Source organism: Halichoeres trimaculatus, unplaced genomic scaffold (genome assembly GCF_033239565.1).
Source record: "Halichoeres trimaculatus isolate MK-OKI-2021-1 unplaced genomic scaffold, fHalTri1.1 fHalTri1_scaffold_11, whole genome shotgun sequence".
Lineage (NCBI taxonomy): Eukaryota > Metazoa > Chordata > Actinopteri > Labriformes > Labridae > Halichoeres > Halichoeres trimaculatus.
Genome location: NW_027437189.1, coordinates 4,911,274 through 4,932,770, shown reverse-complemented (window position 1 = coordinate 4,932,770; position 21,497 = coordinate 4,911,274). Strand labels below are relative to the sequence as shown.

Here is a 21,497-nt window from a genome sequence, read left to right as displayed (position 1 = left end):
GGAGAAGCTGTACGTCCAACAAACTCCAGAGTTTGGGAGTATTACATGCCGAGTAAAAGCACACAGCACTACATACACTCCTTTATACATTGTAAAATTCATGATATGTCTTTTAGGGCTCGTTTTGTCTTCCTCTGAAATCGTAACCATGTTTGAAAACCATGAGGTGTTCATTAAACCAACGTTAGCATTAGCGCTAGCTGCTACAGATAGTGGTAGGGCAGAGGGGGTGAACTGTTTGACCTGCAGGTGAAAAGACTGAGGACACATTTTTATTTATTTGCCTTTTTGGCCCACTAAGTTCTTAGTCTGACGACATAAAAATATATTTTCTGTTATTTTGCCCAAACTGTTGATTCTTTAAGCGACAAAACATTCATATCACTTTTTAAACTTTAAAAATGTAACATCTGGTCAGTTTAATTATGTTCAAATATGTTGTTTCTTTCTACATATATTTAAGCAAACAATAGTCATCAACTAAAATAACAATGCATGTTTAGCTTTGTGAATTTTACTATTGTGCATTTCATCCTTTTTTTTCTGATTAATTGATTAATCGATTAATCGTAACTATAATCGTCAGAGTAATTGATAACTGAAATAATCGTTAGTCGACAGTGTAATTGATGACTGACATCATCGTAAGTCAACAGAGTAATTGTTACTAAAATAATCGTTAGTCATCAGAGTAATCGATATCAAAAATAATCGTTAGTTGTTAGAGTAATCAATATCTAAAATAACTGTTAGTCATCAGAGTAATCGATATCAAAAATAATCGTTAGTTGTTAGAGTAATCAATATCTAAAATAATCATTAGTCGTCAGAGTAATCGATATCTAAAATAATTGTTAGTTGTCAGAGTTATCAATATTTGAAATAATCGTTAGACGTCAGAGTAATCGATATTTAAAATAATCATTTGTCGTCAGAGTAATAGATATCTAAAATAATCATTAGTTGTCAGAGTAATTGATTACTAAAATAATCGTTAGATGTCAGAGTAATTGATTACTAGAATAATTATAAGTTGTCAGAGTAATTGATTACTAAAATAATCATTAGTTGTCAGAGTAATTGATTACTAAAATAATTGTTAGTCGACAGAGTTATTGATTTCTGACAAAAAAGTTGTCAGAGTAATCGATTACTAAAAAAGTCATTAGTCTACAGAGTAATAGATTACTAAAATAATCGTATGTTGTCAGATTCATCAATATATGAAATAATCATTAGTCGTCAGAGTAATCAATCACATTAAATAATCATTAGTTGTCAGAGTAATTGTTTACTAGAATAATCATTAGTTGTCAGAGTAATTGATTACTTAAGAAATCGTTAGTCGTCAGAGTAATCGATTACTAAAGTGATCATTAGTTGCAGCCCTATGATGAATATCTGCATGTTTGATGCTTGGTTTAATAAAAGCATGCCACACAAAAACAGCTTAATCTGGAGGTATTAACATTTAACTAGAAGATGTTTGTTCAACAACAGAAGCATTGATCAAACTAGAGTTTAAATCAAGACTTAAAAAAGAAAAATGAGGAAATAACCCTAAAAATACTGAAACTCATGATGTGTGGGGTTGTAAAGTCTTACTTGAAGGGGGACACGACCTCGAAGCAGAACCTCCTCTCGATGTCCTCACACGGTTTAACAGAGCACAGCCGCAGGTCCTCCACCACCACCGTCAGAGAATCCTGCAAACACACAAACACACTCTCATTCCTCTGCTTATCCGGCAACACACACACACTACACACACACGACACGACAGCTGTTTCTGGTTGATAAGACGTCTCATCCTGGAAGCCTCCGAGAGGTGAAACATTAGATATTAACGACACAGCAATGCGTGACCCTGAGAGCAGAGTCGGACCCAGAACGAGCACTCATGGAGTCGGTTGGCGAAGATCCCCACAACATCAGAAAAGACGCCGCTTAAAGTGCACTTAACCTCTGAGAGCCCACTTCACCCCCCGGGACGCTGAGAGCTGCATGTATGGAGCGTGAACTTACCTTGAGCTTCTTCTGGTAGACCAGCTGACTGTTCTGTATGGAGAACCACCGTCTGCACAGAGACACGGAGAAACGGAGGAGGAGAGAAACAAAATGTGGGTTAGATAAAGTCTCCCATGATGCTTCAGGGTCAGTGCTGAGGAAAGAGGAGATCACAAAGGATAAAAGTATCGACTGGAAGAAGTTCAGATCCAGGAAACACGAAATCAAAACCACGTGAGACCAGAAGCATCTGTTAACTGTTAAAGTAACTTCTTTAAGTGATTTCTGTAAAATTTTAGTCTTTAAGTGTCTTTAAACAGACTGATGAACTCAAACCTCACCTGTCCTTCAGGTGTCTCTGTTCCCAGGTGATCAGTGATCAGTTTTCTGTAGAGTTACATGCTGCGTAAACATCAGCGAACTCTGATTCTGACCAAGGAACATGATCTCCACTAGGGGGCAATGTGGGGAAAATATGTCAGGGTGTTTTTATGACAGGATCAGGATCTGGATAAACAGTTTTAGGGTGAAATGCAAAAGTATTGTTTTTTCCCCCTGGTGGCTGGCTGCAGTATAGGTCAAAAAATCCATCTCCCCAGTCATTCCAGATGGGCTGTGGTCAAACTTCAAAAAATTAATACACCTGGTAGAAATGTTTCTCGCATCCAATTGTTGTGGTGATTTGAAGATATCATTTGGCTGTCTTGTATTCAAGTCCTCTTTTACTGAAAGTTGTGTTTTCATTAGTTATAAGAGGTAAAAATGAGGCTTTACGCAACTTTTAATGATGATTGACAGCTGAAGTTCTTGTATATTTTTTGCGGGTATTGTAAAATATGTCTGGAGGTAGACTCAATAAGTGATCGGACTCTCGAAAGAAAAAAAAAATCATTATTTTTGTCTCCCGGCTCCACTCAGATTCTCCCAGAATCCCTCATTGTCTCTACTGTACCGACTCTGGCTGCAAACTGCTACAATGGCTGCGCCTGTGGCGGGGGTATTTTGGCTTCAAAACCTAGTTCAGTGGGACGTTACTGGATGGACTTTGGTTTAGTTTTCCTGCACTTGACATAAATTGTATGAAACGTGATTCATTTTGGAGCCATAATTCATATATTGTGAGGTGAAAGCTGGGAGCCGTATGGAAATGGACCTCAGGCCTGTCTCTGCAGTTTGTTTATCAGACTGGATTAAGACTTCAAGAAGCAGTTGAAGTGAATTCTGAAGTGATATAAAATCTGTATCCTTATTTTCCAGAGGGGTATCTCTACATTAAATATTTAACTCCCACTTTATCTATACGTATATCCAACTCCAGTTTTTATATATATTTTATTGACCTGCATTATTAATGTACAGCCGCAGCTTTTAAAGTCTGACACTATGGACCGTGGAAGATGAAACTGAGACAGACTGACCCCCTTTTAGCTTGACCTCTTTTTCATTTCAGGATGTAAAGCCATGTTATGGAAGCAGGGAGCAGGAGGAGAGGAGGTTTTGTGAACTGCGTTGGTGTTTGAGAAGTATGCCAAAGATGCTATTAGCTGTTTCTGTTTCAGATCATTTCAGAAAACTCTTGCTGACAAGCTACGATACCAGAGAAGACTTCAGATTACGATGTTTTTGATACAGGTTCGGGACTTATTAGGGCTGGGACGATCTGCCTTTCTTTTAGATTTTTTTTTATTTTTTTAGTTTGCTTCTTTAAAGGGGCTGTGAGGAGTTTAAAAGTGATCTTGGAAAAGTCTCCCCTCTAGACATATGCAGAGATCTGTGATTTTCTCTGCGATTTCTGTGATTAATTTTGTAGTGATGGTTGATACAGAAGCCTAACTGTTGGACAGAAAAAAGACAGAAGAGCAGAAGAAAGATAAACAGGAGAGTGATAGAGCATGAGCTAAAGGTTAAGACAGGGGCTAATCTGTTTGTGCTAATGTTGATTCCAACCCACAGTCAGCAGTTATTCTGCAGTGGTCTGTTCAAACTTGAGAGTCTATCAATAAAATGAAGAGTGAGGTTACGTTAGCTCTGATTGGTAGATGACTGACAGGACATAACCAGGATTCACTAACGTTACACATTACAGACATGTCTTAGAGCACCGGGCTGCTAGCTGCGCTAAATATAAACAGTGACTAGACTACTTACAAACTGACAGTGTTTACTTGTTGTCAAGTTAGCCTACAGTCTGCTGTCAGCTGCTACAACGTTAGCTCAATAAACTGTAGCGCTACGTAACTGTACTGATAAGTCCCTCACCTTGACACATCGTATCTGGAAAAAGTTGTCTTGAACAGAGAAAATTTATTTTGATCTGATCTCCATTTAATTCCAAAACAAACACACACCTCACTAAAAGTAATTTATGACAGTGTGCGGAGACTCAGGGCCGCAGCTTATAAACAAAGACTAAAATGAAGGAAAAAAAAAACATTTGAACAAAAAAATCTAAGACTTATCAGATGTCTTTTTCTTCTATGTGCATTCCACTGCAAAAAAAAATGAAATTTTATCAAACTTTTTTTGTCTTATTTTAAGTAAAACTTGTCTTATTACACTTGATGTGAGCCACATTCAACTTATCAGTCCAGAAAATGTCTTGTTTCAAGTTACATAAAGACTAAAACGAGGTCTGAATTGCTTGAAGCAATTAAAAAAATCTGCCAATGGAACAAGAAAAATTTGCTTGAAACTAGAAAAACATCTCAATACGAATAACTTTTCTCTCGTCCATTGGCAGAATTTTTTTACTTGTTTCAAGCAATTCAGACCTCGTTTAGTCTTTAAATAACTTGAAACAAGACATTTTTCTGGACTAGTCAGATGAATGTGGCTCATGTTAAGTCTAAAAAGACATTTTCTACTGAAATTAAGACAAAAACACTTGATAAGATTTCAGTTTTTGCAGTGTTTTCAGAGATGAGAGAGATATTACTTGGAGAACTACTTATCGTTACATTTGCATAATAAACCCATGTATACCTCTTTTTAATGTCTTGTAGAATGAACACTAAAAGATGATGCTATTAAAACCTCAACATGAGGTAGAAACAAAGGTCACAAAGGAAAAAACAACGAATATCAACAAAATAAATAAAGAGGAACTTTTTTCTCTCCATCATCTCAAGATTCTTTAATCTGATTGGCTGAATGTGCTGTATCAGAGCCAGAAAAGGTGTTTTTGTGGTCTTATTTACCTGTTCCAGGTCTTGAAGGCGTTGCTGGCCCTCTTGAACAAGTAGCCCTCCATCACCACACCATTCGGAGCGTCTACGTTGAACTCCACCTTCGAGTCGTCATATGAAAAGTCCTGAAGAAGAGAGGAGAGACACCAGAGTCAACCCAGACCGTTCGAACAGTGGCGCTCACTCCTGCTCCTTCACAGAGAAGATACATGTGAGATGTTCCTGGAGGACTGGAGGCTGCGCTCAGCGCTCGGCGCCCGCTCCACTGTTCTGTACATCCAGCATCATCGTACAGCGTGTGCGTGTTTATAGTGCAATCATGTAGAAACAGTCACATGTTGTATGTAGAGGAGTTGCACGACATGTAACTGTGTGGGACACGGAGACATTTCATAATCAACAGATGTGAGTGTGACGCAAACTCTTACGTAACAGGAGAGTGTGATTCATGTGAAATTAGCCTCTGAGCTTCACAGGATTTACAATAAAACACCAAACACTTCAACATTTGGAGTCTGGAGGAGTTTGAGGAGCTCATGGAGGATCCTGGAAGTTCAGGGGTTTGAAACTGATTCAGTTTGTCTTAACAAAGTCGACTTTAGAGGAAATGTAATAATCAGCAGGGACAGAACATTCGATTATCCAGATTGGATTTAAACTTTGAATACAAGCCGCTCTGAGGAGAGACAAGCAGACCTTTTTTTTTATCCTGCACGCTTAAAACACAAAGATGCAACAGACACTGTATTGTTCTGAGTATCAGACAATGTGCTTCCCTTTGAAAAAGTGGGTCATCTCATATTCAGATCAATACGGTAATTGGGCAACATCTAAAAGAGAAGTAAACGGACTCTTTATTTAAACCCTGCACAAAAAGGTCAAAAATCTGTGTTTCATGGATTATTTCTTTGTTGTTATTACACTTCTTGGCAATAAATCTCATTTGTTGAAAATCTGCCAGCTCCTTAACTTTAACAACTGATTCACTTGTTTGTTTTGCTTTGTTTTGATAAAGAAATAATCCAACAAACACACATCTTCTTACTTTTTGTGCTGGAGTAACCAAACCACAGACCTTCTTTACTTCATTTACAGCTCAGAGCACAACGTTATCTACATCCTGCATGTTTGAAAAACACAACGACAAACGTCTCCCCAAGTCTCGGCCTGTTTAATTCAGGTGGTTGAATTTGAGAACAATAAGAGGAAACTTTAATCCATAGGCTGCAGATTTATCGAGAGAAACCTTATTAGACTATTTCTTTGTTGTGACAATGCTTCAGGTCAATAAGTCCTATATGTTGTGGAAAGCTGTTTTTTTCAACTTTAAATGGGACATAAATTTGTGGGTTGAGCCTAAGAAATATTTGCCAACGCCAAGAACGCCAAAGATCTTATTCTGCTGTTGACTCTGGTTTTAAGTTTATAAAAATAAAATCTTGTTTTTCCCTTTTTCGTCAGCCTCTAGTATAATGTTTACCTCACATCTATTTAAATTGCACCTCAAATGTTTGCACCATCTTCTTTTTCTTCATAACTCCAGAATTTCGTTTTTATCCTGAACAAGTTTTTTTTTCCTCAGCTGTTTATAGGTTTGTGTTTAAAATGACTCAGATTTTTAGCTTTTGTACTTTTCTTTTACAAGACTCTTTTTCTAATTGATAAACAGGCTTGAGAGAAGAAGGGCATCAGCTTACGGGGTTACTTTGTCACAATGTCAAATGTTATGTACGTATTTGTAACCTGCTATTGGATGCCTTGATTTTCCCTCAGAAACATATTTATGTACGTATGATGGGTTCCTTTCACATTTGAAATGATACGATACAGATGCAATCAGTCCCAGTACTCAATGGTACCATTTTTTTTTTGTGTTAATGTGGAAAAAATATCAATTTGTTTAAAAATAAAATGTAAAAAATTTTCAATTTAATAAATGTATTCTTTAATTTATAACCTTGCAATGCTGTGTTCATGTCCAGCATGGAAAATCACCTTCTCTCCCACTCCCTCACAGTCACAAGGATGTGTTTAGGTACCTATCTTTCTATCTATCTATCTAACTGTCCATCTATCAAGCACATCAATGAGGATGGGTACTTTTATAGGTACCACCAGAATTCTGTCTGTGGTACCGTGTACCAATTCACCTAAAATGAAATGGTACTGGTACCTAAATGCATCCTTGTGACTGTGAGGAAGTGGAAGAGTAGGCAAATTTCCACGCTGGCCATGAACACAGCACTGCAAGTTTATTTACTGAAAAACAAATGTGTTAAATTGAAAAACTTTGATTTTATTTAAATAAATTAATATTAATTACCACATAAGCACACAAAAGTACCATAAAATTGATACTGGTTAGCACTGATACCAATTGCCAGGTACTGGGCGTTGATACTGTACCAGTTCAAACGTGAAAGGAACCCATCCCTACACATGAGTGATTAAAAAAGAAAGCCAAAAACCAGAAACCTTGCAAAGAGCAAGATAATAAAAATGGATTTCTGAAATTACAAAATCAATATCTTGTAGTTTATTTGCTTGTTCAGTTTTATTATCATGGGAAACAGTCTTACTTATAATCTAACAGTTTATTCATTGGTTTAATTTGTTCATTGATGCATTGATATAGTTTATTAATGTGGAACATCATCTATATCCAGCTCTTTTCATTCACTCTCATTTATTCATCTTGTTTTTAAAGGCCCCATGTTTCTGCATTTCTCTTTAACATCTTTTACTATTTAATTAAACACTGGCTTTGTACTTGTAAATTATTTGTTATTTACTTACTAACAGTTTGCATTTTTAACGTCACTAACTTTGTATTTTTTCCTGTAGCAAAACATGTGTTTTCAGGATCAGTGTATCTCACCTCGTCTTGTTTTCTCTTAAAAGTAGATTTTTCTTCTTAGCTATAACTTGACTGTAGCAGCCATGCCAGCAAACCGTGAGACAATCTCAAATAGAGACACTTTCAGAGGCAATAAAATGCACAAACTTCACAGATTATCTGTAAAAATTCTACAAATTAAAAGAAGAAAAAGGTGAAGCAGAAACAGAAAAATGAAGGAAAGCATTCCACTGAGAGAGAAGTGTAAAATATGCATGAAGCTCTCTGTGTTCACTCTCATAACTTCACAATGAAACCATGCAGCAGTCATGAAAACATGTTATTTACAGATACACCTTCAGTGTCATGTCAAGCAGGTATTAAAAGGAGAAAAGGTGACTCCAACAAACTGTAAAATGTTAGAAACCACAGAAACAAGCTGCATTAGATGCTGAGAGACCAGGATTTGCAGAGTGACCCACCAAGCTGTGGTCCCAGCGGCACAGGATCTTCATTTTCAAACGCTTGGTTCGCTCCAGCAACATTAAAAATCCCAAAAATGAAACAAAAACGATGAGAAATCCACTTTTCAAATCCAGATCAGAGCAGACACATCCTCACTGCCTCTCAGCGCCACTTACGCGCTGCTGTGCGTAATTCCAGCACTGACATGTGTGCCACCTGCGCGCTGCCCTGAGAGCCTCCGGATTAGCACTAATTAGCATACAGCTGCCAATTCCCCACACAGGGCTCCTGTGGAGGACTACAGGACTACCCTGACTCAGTAACTGTAGCAGCTCCTGACCCTGAGTCTCAGTTTTACAGCTCCCTAAACACACGTCCCTCCTCCCTGGAGAAAGTGGGAGTTACAGCGCACTGCTGACCCCGGAGGAATCTGCTGGAAGGCTGCCCGACGTCCCTGAACAAATACTCCTCTGGGATTTATTCACCACGGCTGTAAAGCATCGATATCATCCACAACAAGCTGGAGCATCTTACCTTTTCCTGTCAGTCGTCTTGCACTGAGCTGGAGTTGCACAGGGTGGTGGTACTCTGTGTGCAATCTCTGAGGCAGCCCTCAACAAAGATCATCTATTTTTAATGAAGCAGCGTCACTCAGAGAGAAAACTGAACATGAGTGAATTATTGAAGGAGCAGAGAAACAGAGACTTCAATCCAAACGTCGCCGGGTTTGTGCAGAGCGCAGGTTGGAGTGACGCTGCTCACACACCTGCTGCAGCGTCAGGACGTACGGCAGGTCAGACGATGCTAAGCTCTGATGCTAAGCTCTGATGCTAACATCTGACACCAAATGTTTAACAGTTGGTGACTCTGATTGCTCAGTCTGCTGCTTAACTCATAACTCAGTGTAACAGATTTGTTTGTGAAGGAACAGATTTGTTACGTATTACGTACACACGTACGTACCTGATGGACATCTGCTGCTAAAGCTAATCCTCAACACACCGGGTCTCCTGCTACACAGTCACACACACCGACCAAGTCCAGTCTTTAAAACCATATCCCAACATAAAAACTGATCAATAAAGTTGAAACTAAGGATCAACTGTATTCTTTAGTTGTTTTACTTTGATACTAAGCAGAAACAGGGAGCAACAACAACCGCTCTGTCCGTCAGACAGGCTAATGCTAATGCTAACGCTAATGCTTAAATTAGCAAATGAGATTCAGTGTCCACAGGTCAACGTCTGCTCTGTTTCCTCACAGCCCAACAACAAAACTTTTCTTTCTGCTACATTTCTCACACATGCAAATGCAAAAATAAGAATTTTAGGACAAAAAGCTGTGGTATAAAGTTAGCTGTGACTTTGTGTGACCAAGCCTAACGAGAGAAGCTAATGTGTCAAAGCAGAAATGTGTCCAAAGCTATTTTAAAGGATGGGTAGTGACAAGATTTTATTGATACCAGTGCCCTTATCGATCCAATTCTTTATCAATTCATGTTGTGGATTTTCTTGGTGCAAAAAGTAGCTTTACAGGTTTTCTGTGTCAACAACATTTAATTGAGTGTATACTGTTAGTGAATAAAATGTAATTGGTCCCTGAGTCTGGATATTTATGGGCATAATTATACAAAAACAAGTAAAATTGCACACAATATGATGCTGATGGACTGTGTTGTAATTAAAGCAGGCCATCTAGTGTCTCAAAGTGGTTATAGCAATGGTTTAAGTTGTTTGGAACCTTTCCGTAGTCAAGAAGTCAGCCATGAGCCTTTCATTAGCCTGTTAGCTTTTGACATTTGAAATTCTCTGTATATATTACAAAGAGTTGATGTGATATGTGTCTGTGATGAAAGTTTAAATTCTATTGTGAAGCTGAAGTTATACCGATATATGCTAATGGCTGGCATATCAATGCGAATTCCCATATATGTTAGCATCAGGCTTGCGCTAGTTTGTTATTTTGGTAAATAAGGTGATTTGTACCATTTAGAAACATTTCTTATCGATTCTTAGCAGGAACTTTTTTGATTCCCATCCTTATACAGAAATAAGTAAAACTTGCACATCATGTGACAATGATGTACTGTTTAGTAAACATGTTATTGACTCAAGTAGGCCATCTAGTGTCTCGAAGTTGTAGTAGGATTATTTTAAGTTGTTCGGAACCTTGCCATAGTTTTTGAAGCTAGCTGTCTACACGTAACTTTTCTTCAGTTTGGAGTTTTCAGTATCATATACAAAGACTATGTGTTTCTACAAGTTGAATTCTAAGCCAAAGTTATACCGATGTATGCTAACTGCTAGCATATCAATGCAATTTCCTATATAATATACAATTAATATTATTATAAAAAATATCAATATATCAATATTATGATTATAAATATAATTTCTTATATGCAATTTTGTTGTACTTTGTTGCAATGACAAATAACATTCTATTCTATATGTTAGCATCTAGCTAGCGCTACTTTGTCTATACCAGTTTTTGGTAGATAAGGGGATTTATACCATGTTGAATGTATTGGATATGAATCCCCTGTTCTTCAGTGAAACTTGAAGCTGAAAACCCTGAATCAGAGTTTTCTTGGGAAACTGTTATCCAACGACTAAGCTAAGCTAGCTGCGGCAGACTAGTTGATGTAAGGTCCCGCAGCTCCGGTGTAACATAAAGAATCATTAAGGGAATCGTTAAGCGAAAAAGCTAACGATATCGATGGATTGAAACATTTTTATCCATTCCTTACAGGAACTAGTTTTCAATTCTCACCCAAAGAAACATTTCACCCTCTGCTGGAGAAAAGTGGAAACTTTTTTACAATCCAGCTCACAAAAAAAGCCTGAAATGAAAAATTAAAATTTGAAAAATAAAAATAAAAAATAATTTATTTATTTATTTTTTTACCAAAGAATCCTGATTTTAATATTGTTAGACAAAGAATCCCAATATTTAAATAGATCAATTTTTTTCCCAGCCCTACCAACTCCAGGCTGAGAGCTACAGCTGCATCAGAGCCAAAATAACACATTTTTCAATTATATTCTGCCGGATTAAAAAACGATGCTGGTATGCTGATATCAGTGCCAATAATAAACCATTTTACCAGCCCCAGATTTGAATGTGATATCACTACGTACGCATGATATATCAGTATCGATATCGGTATCCCCAGAAGTTGGCCTTTTTTTTACATATCAGTATCGGCAGATATTTACTCATTAGTTGCCAGCATTTTCAGAGTATCTTAAACGATCTTTCAAGACCCAAATAATCTTGTTTTCTCTGATTATGTAAACACCAAAACTACCTAAGAAGAGTGGACTCTCCCATTTTATGTTTCTCTTCCTGTTTTGATCCAAAAAACAGACAAAATGTAATTTTTTGACTGAGTTCATCTCGGGCGCTCCATCCTTTGATCCTCTCCATGGTCGTCTTTTCTCACAATTGCGCCGCTCTTTCTCTCTGAACTACCTCGACACATCCTCTCAGATTGTTTTTCTTTTTTTTTTTTTACTAATATCCATATCGGTAAATATCAGTTACCGGCCATAATAACAACAATATTAGTATTGGATATCAGTATCGGACAATATTTTCATATCAGTGCCGTGGTTGTAGGGCATCTGAAAGCTGTTCCCTTTTTAACCATTAAATGAAAAAAAAACATCCCTTTAACATACGAAGTTTTACAAATAACTGCATCAAAGAAGTCATTTAAGTTTGATTCTTTGTGGAAAAACTTGTAAATAATGTTTTATATGAAGCCTAAAATAAACAGATAAAAAACCGTGTACCGTATGAACCCTTTGTCTTTGGCTTTATGATTTGTTTATGAATAAAAAGCATCACACAACAATAACATCAGCTGTGTTTTTCCCCCCACAGCGTGGAGTAAAAATAGCCGCGGTGACGCACAGAGGCAGCAAACGTAGAGACCAGCAGGAGGAGCCGGCCGCCGCCGACAGAACTTCTCCATTAAACCTGCGGTTAAAAATGAATGTCTGCTCTTCTCCATGCTCTCCATGCTCGGAGCACTTTGACTCACTTTCTGCTCTCCTGGTTTCATCTCTTGCTCTGAGTAAAGGCCTCTCTGTGTCTCTCTGTGTGCGCTGTGTAAGTTTACACAAGGCTTATTGCACATGCTCGATGCAGCGAGGAAGAAAGCGAACAAGCGGGGAAAGATCTCGGAGACAAAGTAGGGCAGGACTACAAAACACGATCCTGCTCCTGAGAACATGTTCGATCTCATGTTTTACGTTTCAATCCTGGAAGATTTCACATGTGGAGGGAAGAAAACAACCAGGGAGGCAGAAACAGGAAAACAAATCTGCTCATTTGTTGCAGGAAAAGCATCTTTAGCGGTCAGCAGCTTCACAGTTTACTGAATCTGGGTTACTCCAATTACCTCGCTGCAAAAAATGATGTAACAGATATTTCTTCATGCAGGCCGCTCAAACCAAGTTCAGTGTTTCTAATTGTTTAGTATAAATGATTCAGGATGCACTCCAGCTCGCCCTCCAGGCTCCTGGAGTCTGGCTACAGCGTGAGGAAAACTTCAAAGGGGCTTGTTAATGCTGTGCAGCGACCAAACATGCTGTTTTTCACCTCGAGGTGGAGCTTCAGAGGAAAACAAGTAAAGAAAACTCACCTGAAGGAGCGTCTGAGAGGAGACGGAGGCATCAGGAGCATGTAGGAAGAAGAAGAAGAAGAAGAAATATTAGGAAGGTTTAGGTGAGATAATGTCACATCATCCTCCAGCAGGACAAACTCCCACCTGTCGCTCAGGATCTACATCCTGCTGCAGCTCTAACGCAGATTTAACTCCTGACTGCTACATAACATGTCCCACATGAAGCTTAGTGTCTCCCAGCTCTGACACAAACAGATCAATAACCAGCCCCACATGTGACCCGGCCCTCAGCGGAGAGCGCAGACCGCAGCGCCCGGAGGGACAGCGCTGACCGGAGCGCCCTGACAGATGGTCACTGATCCCGGGGTACGGAGGAGCCAGACTCTGGCCCCGCTGAAAAGAGGGCTTTCTGAATTATTCAACAACAACAAGATGCCAGAGAGGAGGACACCCTACATTTAGAGACTCCATTACTGGAGCAGAGAGGAGGATACACGAGCTATTCAGAGAGACGACGTGAAAAAGAAGTCAGGAAAGCCTGCGGGAATCTAAACTTAAATCTAAAAAATCAAAGTGAGATTTAAGTTGGAAACTGAAAAAGAAGTTAAAACCTTGAAATATTCTGATGCTCACTATTTTCTAAAGTCAAAATGTTGCTCTTTGTTGATTCTGAAACATTTTCATGATTTTTTTTTTATTTTTAATTTCAAAAAGTTTGCCTAGTCTCAGATTTTACAGTATTTTTTTCACAATTTTCTCTTTTTTTCTTCTATTTGTTATTTTTATTTATTTATTATTATTTTTATATATATATTGTTTTTTTTCACAATTTTTTCTATAAAAATATCTTAAAATTTGGCTCAGAATTTTCTTTTTTTTTCATTTATTTGATTTTTTTTTAGCTATAAATAATTATTTAAAATTACCGTTAATCTTAATCTTCAAAAAGCAAAGCTTACACAGGTGATATTTTTATCGTTAATAATAAATTACTTCGCTATTACAGACAAGGTGATTTGAGACTTTCTGAATTTTGTGGCTGCATTCTTTTAATGGCCAGCAGGGGGACACATGACTGGTTTTCAGAAAAAAAAGTCTCAAGCATTTACAGCTACATCGATAATCAACCCCTTTAAGTGTTTTAATTGTCCAATATTGATATCGGTAAATTTTGGTTATCGGCCAAAACAGCAATACTATTATCGGAAATCGGTGTTATCCAAAATTTTCATATCAGTGCATCCCTAAAATAAAGCCAGTGGAAATATATCTAAATAGATTATATTATTGTTACTAAAAATATATAAACCTATACAAAGATATTAACCTCAGCCCTGAAATATGGATGCTGCTGAGTAGGGATGGGTACCAAATCAGGTACTTTTATAGGTACCAACTGAATTCTGTCAAAAGTACTGGGTACCAATTTATGTAAAATCAAAATGTACCATGTTTAGGTTCCTAAATGTATCCTTGTTAGGGATGGGAACCTTTCAAATTTCAAACAATATGGTACCAATGCCCGGTACCTGGCAATCGGTATCGGTACTCAACGGTACCAATTTTCGGTACTTTTGTGTTTATGTGGTAAAAAATATCAATTTGTTTCATAATAAAATGTAAATTCTTTTTAATTTATCATATTTATTCCTGAATATATAACATTACAATGCTGTGTTCATGTCCAGCATGGAAAATTACCTACTCTTCCACTCCCTCACAGTCACAAGGAAATGTTTAGGTACTTAAACATGGTACCTTTTGATTTTACATGAATCGGTACCCCGTACTTTTGACAGAATTTGGTCGGTACCTATAAAAGTACCTAATTTGGTGCCCATCCCTAATCCTTGTGACTGTGAGAGAGTGGAAGAGTAGGCAATTTTCCATGCTGGACATGAACACAACCTAATTGATATTTTTTACCACTTAAACACAAAAAAGTACCAAAAAATTGGTACCGTTGAGTACCAGTACCCGATACAGTACCGGGCATCCGTACCGTATCGTTTCAAATGTGAAAGGTACCCATCCCTACTGCTGAGAAGCTGCTTTTCTGAGGAAAAAGTATCGATATCAGCCGTATTGGTTCTGTGTTTACTTGGTATCAGATCAATACCACACTTTTCAGTATCGCCACTCCAACTGCCACAATGGCTAAATCCCACGGGACACACAATATTGGGCAAGTCACAACAAGCAAAATCTTTAGGATTCAAACCCTGGTGATCATAAAAAGTTAAAAATATTAATAAAAAATGTATCCAACAGTATTGAGTCATTTAGGTGAGAGCTGCAGTGTCTGACCCACAAACAGACGTCAAGTTTCAATCACAACAAACTCAGTGTCCACAGTGTTAAAGCCATAAAGCATCAAAATAAAAACACACATGGACCTGACTCTAGCGTGCCTGAAAATACCTTTAAAAAATGTACCATCAGCGTTTTGTGCTGTGCTGTGAGTGCTGAGCATTTCCTGCAGACAACAGTTGGATAAAGACGTCTTAAAAACACTTAGCTGGACCTGCTCTAATGCTTAAATCGATGCCTGGACCTGGTTAGAGGGATTAATCAAACACTTCCCAGCTGCCCAGGTCTAATCCCGGCCCAGTCACAACAGATGTACGAGGATAAGTGGCAGACTGGAGCCTGGAGGTGAGACGGGAACACGATTACACCCAGAGGGGATCTCTGATAACAGCTGATATAACCATTTAACAAAACATGGATGCAGAAAATATATTTTTCATCTTTTAAAAGCTCAGCAAGTTAAATTCAGGAGCCTCTGACGTCCTGCATGTTTCTCTCAAAGTGTTTGGAGATAAAACCGGCACTCACCCTCTGCTGAATGGTTGCATGTTTGTGCTCCATCTCCCTCTTCTCCATGGCTGAATCAATCACCAGCTGATCCAGCTGATCCGGTCACACGGACAGAAAATATGAAAAACAAGTTCAGGTACATGCCAGGAGGAGAAATTACTCAAACATGTCAACAAGTATTCAGAGAGGCTGACGGCGACGTTCTCCAGAGACGGGGTAGACCTCTGATGTCAGGGTCGGGTCAGGTCAGAGCGTTTCGTCACGCAGCATCGATCCACCCGCGCTGTGACACCCCACTGACCCCGAAATCAGACGATGTGTGTGTGAAAAGAGGAGGCTTTTAATTTCAGAGTGTGCGCAGATTATAAACACGTCAGTCGCCTCGCCTGAACCCACACGCTGGATTACACAACAGCTCCTCATCGATAGTTCAAACCAGGATCAAATCGATTCAGATCGGCACAGCGCTCACCTCAGCAGCCAGCTTCTTCATGTACGGGTCGATCTCATCCAGGAGGTTGTAGCCCTGCTGGAAGAGGGAGTACTGGGCGTGCATGAAGGACAGCATCTGGACCAAACAGAGGAAAAAAAAACAGGTTTGATTTCTGAGAGGACGCAAAAACAAAAACAAAAACAGAGCGTCTGTTTGAGCTGCACGTGCGTCTGTGTGGATTCACTCACAGCGTCCAGGATCTCAAACTTCTTCTTCGCCTGGAGGACGTTGATCTGGAAAAAACAAAGATGTGGTTTCTAAAAGAGGATAAAAGTGTCAGACTTAGATTTTTCTAAAGAGAACAAATAATTTAAACCCTCCAGAAACTGGGATAGCTCCCTCTAGTGGCCATCCTGTGCATTTCTGATCGTCTAATCAGGACAACTTCACACACTGCCTCTGGCTCATCTTCCCATTGTAAACCCTAAATGACATTTTGTGCTACATTTAAGAGGTCACTCATACACGCCGCACATCTCCGACCTTTTCTGCCTCCAGACGCTTTCAATTAAGACTGAAAAGACGTCTGGGAGCGGAGAGAAAGAGGCTGGAATAGAAAGAGGACACAGGCGTGACAGCGATCGCACTGAATCAGCGTCTCTGCTCCTGCAGGCGGCTCGTGTAGGAGGAGACGACTTGTGGGCAAAACAAACGCACGCCGCACATGAAGAGAGGAGTCAGAGATGGGAAGTGTCACACGGGAGGACGAAGAGATGACGCTGCAGGCTAAGAGTCAGTCCTCCAACTGTACAAAACAGATTAATCCTTAAGGTGGGAATAAATACATGAAGCAAGAAATTTTTTTTTATTTGATTCATTTATCTATTTTAAGTTTATTATTTGGGATATTCTGGCAGAGAGACAGGAAATGATGTGGAACCAAAGGCCACAGGTTGGACCACCTGCTCTGTTTGCCCTCATTACAGCTCTACAAATAAATGTAATGTTCTTGTATTTTTTTGTTCGCCGTCTCCTCGCTCCGTTGACTGCTTCTTCTTCCTGTTTTTGACTGTGCATGCTCATGACGTACTTCTTCTGTGGTTTTCACATTTTGCTAACCTGACACTTATGGGCCAGGCCTGGCATTGCAAGCTTCAGAGGCGATCGTTTTCAGTTTTGCCTCTTTGTACGGACAGAGATATTAATGTCAATCGATCAAGGACACCAAACTGGTTTTGTCTTCAGTGATATTTTTACTATTTTTGCTCCTGTGTTGATCCTTTATGTGACCATGTCTGCATTGTTTACATGTGAATTCAGCTAATAGCAGCTTGTAGCATGTCAATGCTAACTGGTGCTAGGCCGGATGTTTACCACAAGGTGAGGAGAAGGAGGTGAGGACGACGTGCTGGTTCTCAGGTGTGAGCTAAGAAGTGACGACATGGACCTGTCCTTCCATCCATCGTTATCAGGAACGTAAGATCTATCTCCAATAAGAGCTAGCTAGCTGTGCTAACCCAGAAACAGAGGGAATACCAGAGGGCAGAGTAGCATCATGCTATTCACAGACATGGCTAACAGAGCTAACACCAGACACCAGGGCCACATTGGAGGAACTTCACCTGCTGTGAGCAGACAGGATCCAGGATTTCTCGGTTGCAAAAACAATGTTTTCTGAAAACTCTGGGACCAAGTGTAGTTTTTGAAAACCTCCAGCTTGATGGTTTCATGTGAACGCCAGGAAATTAAGTCTTTTGTTTACAACCGTCACGTCTGATTCTCTGATTAAAACGCGTCCAAAGTTTTAGGACCCACTCACCTGTAGCACGTAGTCCAGAGCCAGGTGTCTGAAGCACTTGCGCGTGATGCTGAGCGTGCCGGCGGCCTCCTCCACCTCGTGCGGTTTGTTCCTGGGAGCCTGAGCGTTCTTCACCTGTGCGATCTCCATGTCCTCTCGCACCCTGTCGAAGTGCTTCTTCGTCTCCTTAAACTTTCGAACATCCCTGAAAAGAAGAAAAAGAAGATCGTTCAAATCCAGAGTCCTCGAAAATCCACCGTGACTCCACAGGTAACCCACTTTGTCTGCACGGCTCATGATACGTCTGCGACAAAGTGTCTCAGCGGCGAAATGGTTGTACTCTTTAATATTTCAACTCTCCAAAAAGGTTTTTAAAGAGGTTACAGGGGTGAGTCTCCTCTTTAAAAGGTTGTGCACTTTGGCTTTTTGTCTACCTGTGGTGAATAATTCATGAAGCTGAACAGTCAGGTGACTCACTCTTTCACAAAGTTGTGCAACTGCTGCTTCACAGAGCGCTGGGCTTGATCGAACAGGATCTGAAAGACACGGAAACAAGAGACATTAAAGTTAATTAATCATGTGTTTGAAAAGCATTAAGATTTCTGCACATAACACCTGTATGTACCATCGTAAAGGAAGAAGAAATAGTGTGTTTTCAGAAACTGAGAGAGGCCTCCAGTTAAAAAACTATTACAGTACAAAAATCAAAAAGAAACAGATGGGAGAGGCCAGTAAACATTTTGTCCAGATATTGGCCACTTTATTAGGCACACCTGTCCAACTGCTCCTTAATGCAAATTTCTAATCAGCCAATCACATGGCAGCAACTCAATGCATTTAGTCATGTAGACATGTAGACACGGGCAAGACGATCCGCTACAGTTCAAAGCGAGCATCAGAATGGGGAAGAAAGGTGATTTAAGGGACTTTGAACGTGGCATGGTTGTTGGTCTGAGTATTTCAGAAACTGCTGATCTACTGGGATTTTAACCCACAACCATCTCTAGGGTTTACAGAGAATGGTCCCAAAAAGAGAAAATATCCAGTGAGCAGCAGTTCTGTGGGACAAAATGCCTTGTTGATGCCAGAGGTCAGAGGAGAATGGACAGACTGGTTGGAGCTGATAGAAAGGCAACAGTAACTCAAATAACCACTGGTTACAACCGAGGTCTGCAGAAGAGCATCTCTGAACACACAACACGTCCAACCTTGAGGCAGATGGGCTACAGCAGCAGAAGACCACACCGGGTGACCCTCCTGTCAGCAAAGAACAGGAAACTGAGGCTACAATTCACACAGCAACACCAAAACTGGACAATAGAAGATTGGAGAAACGTTGCCTGGTCTGATGAGTCTGGATTTCTGCTCCACATTCAGATGGTAGGGTCAGAATTTGGCCTCAACAACATGAAAGCATGGATCCATCCTGCCTTGTATCAACGGTTCAGGCTGCTGCTGGTGTAATGGTGTGGGGGATATTTTCTTGGCTCACTTTGGGCCCCTTAGTACCAACTGAGCATGGTTTGAAGTCCACAGGAAAAAAAAGACAAAAAGGAAAAAAAAGAAAAAAGGGGGACAAAAAAAATGAAAGAAAACAACGAAAAGAAAGGGGGGGAATAAAAAAAGAGAAAAAGAAGAAAGAGAAAAAACAGAAAAAAGAGAAAAAAGAAAAAAGTGGAAAAGGGAAAAAGGGAAAAAAGAAAGAAAAAGAAAAAAGAAAAAAGAAAGGAAAAGAGATAAAAGAAAAAAGAAAAAAAGAGAAAAAAGAAAAAAAAGAGAAAAAAGAAAAAAGAATAAAGAGAAAAAAGAAAAAAAAAGAGAAAAAAGAAAAAAAAGAAAAAAGAGAAAAAAGAAAAAAGAGAGAAAAGAAAAGAAAAATAAGAAAAATTGGAAAAAAGGGAAAAAAAGAACAAAAAGAAAGAAAAAGAGAAAAAAGAAAAAAAAAGAAAGAAAAAGAGAAAAAAGAAAAAAAAAAGAAAAAAGAGAGAAAAGAAAAGAAAAAAGAAAAATTGGAAAAAAGGGGAAAAAAGAAAAAAAGAGAGTAAAAGGAAAAAAGAAAAAAAAGAGAAAAAAAAGAGAAAAAAGAAGAAAAAACTGAAAAAAGAGAAAAAAGAAAAAAGTGGAAAAAGAGAAAAAGGGAAAAAAGAAAGAAAAAGAAAAAAGAAAGGAAAAGAGAAAAGAATGGAAAAGAGAAAAAAGAAAAAAAAAGAAAAAAATTCCACAGTCTACCTGAGTATTGTTGCTGACCATGTCCATCCCTTTATGAGCACAGTGTACCCATCTTCTGATGGCTACTTCCAGCAGGATAACGCTCCATGTCATAAAGCTGGAATCATCTCAGACTGCTTTCTTCAACATGACAATGAGTTCCCTGTACTCAAATGTCCTCCACAGTCCCCAGATCTCAGTCCAATAGAGCACCTTTGGGATGTGGTGGAACTGGAGATTCTCATCATGGATGTTCAGCCGACAAATCTGCAGCAACTGTGTGATGCTTTCATGTCAATATGGAGCAAACTCTCTGAGGAATGTTTCCAGGATCTTGTTGAATTTATGCCACATGGAGTCTCGATTAGAGGCCAATAAAAAACACTTTTCTGAGCTTATAAATCCATCAAACTCTGTTTTTTCTGTGTTATTCAAAATATTCTGAGGTTTCAGTTCATCAGTGTAGTAGTTTTATGTAGAGATAATGATGCTCTTGAGGATTTGGACTGATAATCTATAAAAAAAAAAAAGCAGCCGAAGAAGATCAGGAAAGATGAGAAAATAGTGGCAGAGAGCTGAAAAATGTTTATTTTTTCGAACAGACAAGACAAAAAAATAAAGTCTCTTCTTTCAACTTTGCCAAATGAAGCCCCAAAATAGAGAAATAACACATTTTTCTGCACATTTGTACTCATGCAAAGAAGAAATAATCAAATGCAGGAAGATTTTTGGAGGGAAAACAACAAAGAGCTTCTTTAAATTCTGTTTTTGGCCAACAGAGGGCGACAGAGCTCATCTTTTCCTCCACATGCAAATCATGCAAATCAGCCTGTGGAGAAATGAACGGTGCAGGAATGTCACCCTGCCTCGAACACACCCGCCTGAACACAATAACACCGCGCCTTTGGTTAGGTGTTTAACATTCGAGAACCCTCCTCCTCTGTTTCACCCTCTGAGCACATCATCTGTGATCACTGCTGCTAAATAGGTCACTCGGGCAGGGAGGGAGGGAGGAGGGAGGAAGCGAGGAGAGGAGAGGAGGGTGACACTGCAGAGGAAACACAGGGTGCACACACAAACTGTCAGAGAACCATGTGCTCTCGCCACAACTG

The 21,497-nt window shown here is 39.1% G+C and overlaps 1 protein-coding gene across 4 annotated transcripts in view; it reads right to left on the bottom strand.

Moving 5' to 3' along the window:
* The window catches only part of LOC141799093 (arf-GAP with coiled-coil, ANK repeat and PH domain-containing protein 3-like), a 110,919-nt gene that overhangs the window by 17,510 nt on the left and 71,912 nt on the right, over window positions 1-21,497 (bottom strand). For all 4 annotated transcript variants that reach the window (XM_074681184.1, XM_074681186.1, XM_074681183.1 and 1 more), the window contains exons 5-13: window positions 18,655-18,713; window positions 18,199-18,382; window positions 16,628-16,672; window positions 16,419-16,514; window positions 15,965-16,039; window positions 13,145-13,156; window positions 5,205-5,317; window positions 2,026-2,077; window positions 1,606-1,706 (exon numbers count right to left, since the gene is read on the bottom strand). In XM_074681184.1, coding sequence (XP_074537285.1) covers window positions 1,606-1,706; window positions 2,026-2,077; window positions 5,205-5,317; window positions 13,145-13,156; window positions 15,965-16,039; window positions 16,419-16,514; window positions 16,628-16,672; window positions 18,199-18,382; window positions 18,655-18,713 — 737 coding nt within the window. The remainder of the gene's footprint in view (window positions 1-1,605; window positions 1,707-2,025; window positions 2,078-5,204; window positions 5,318-13,144; window positions 13,157-15,964; window positions 16,040-16,418; window positions 16,515-16,627; window positions 16,673-18,198; window positions 18,383-18,654; window positions 18,714-21,497) is intronic.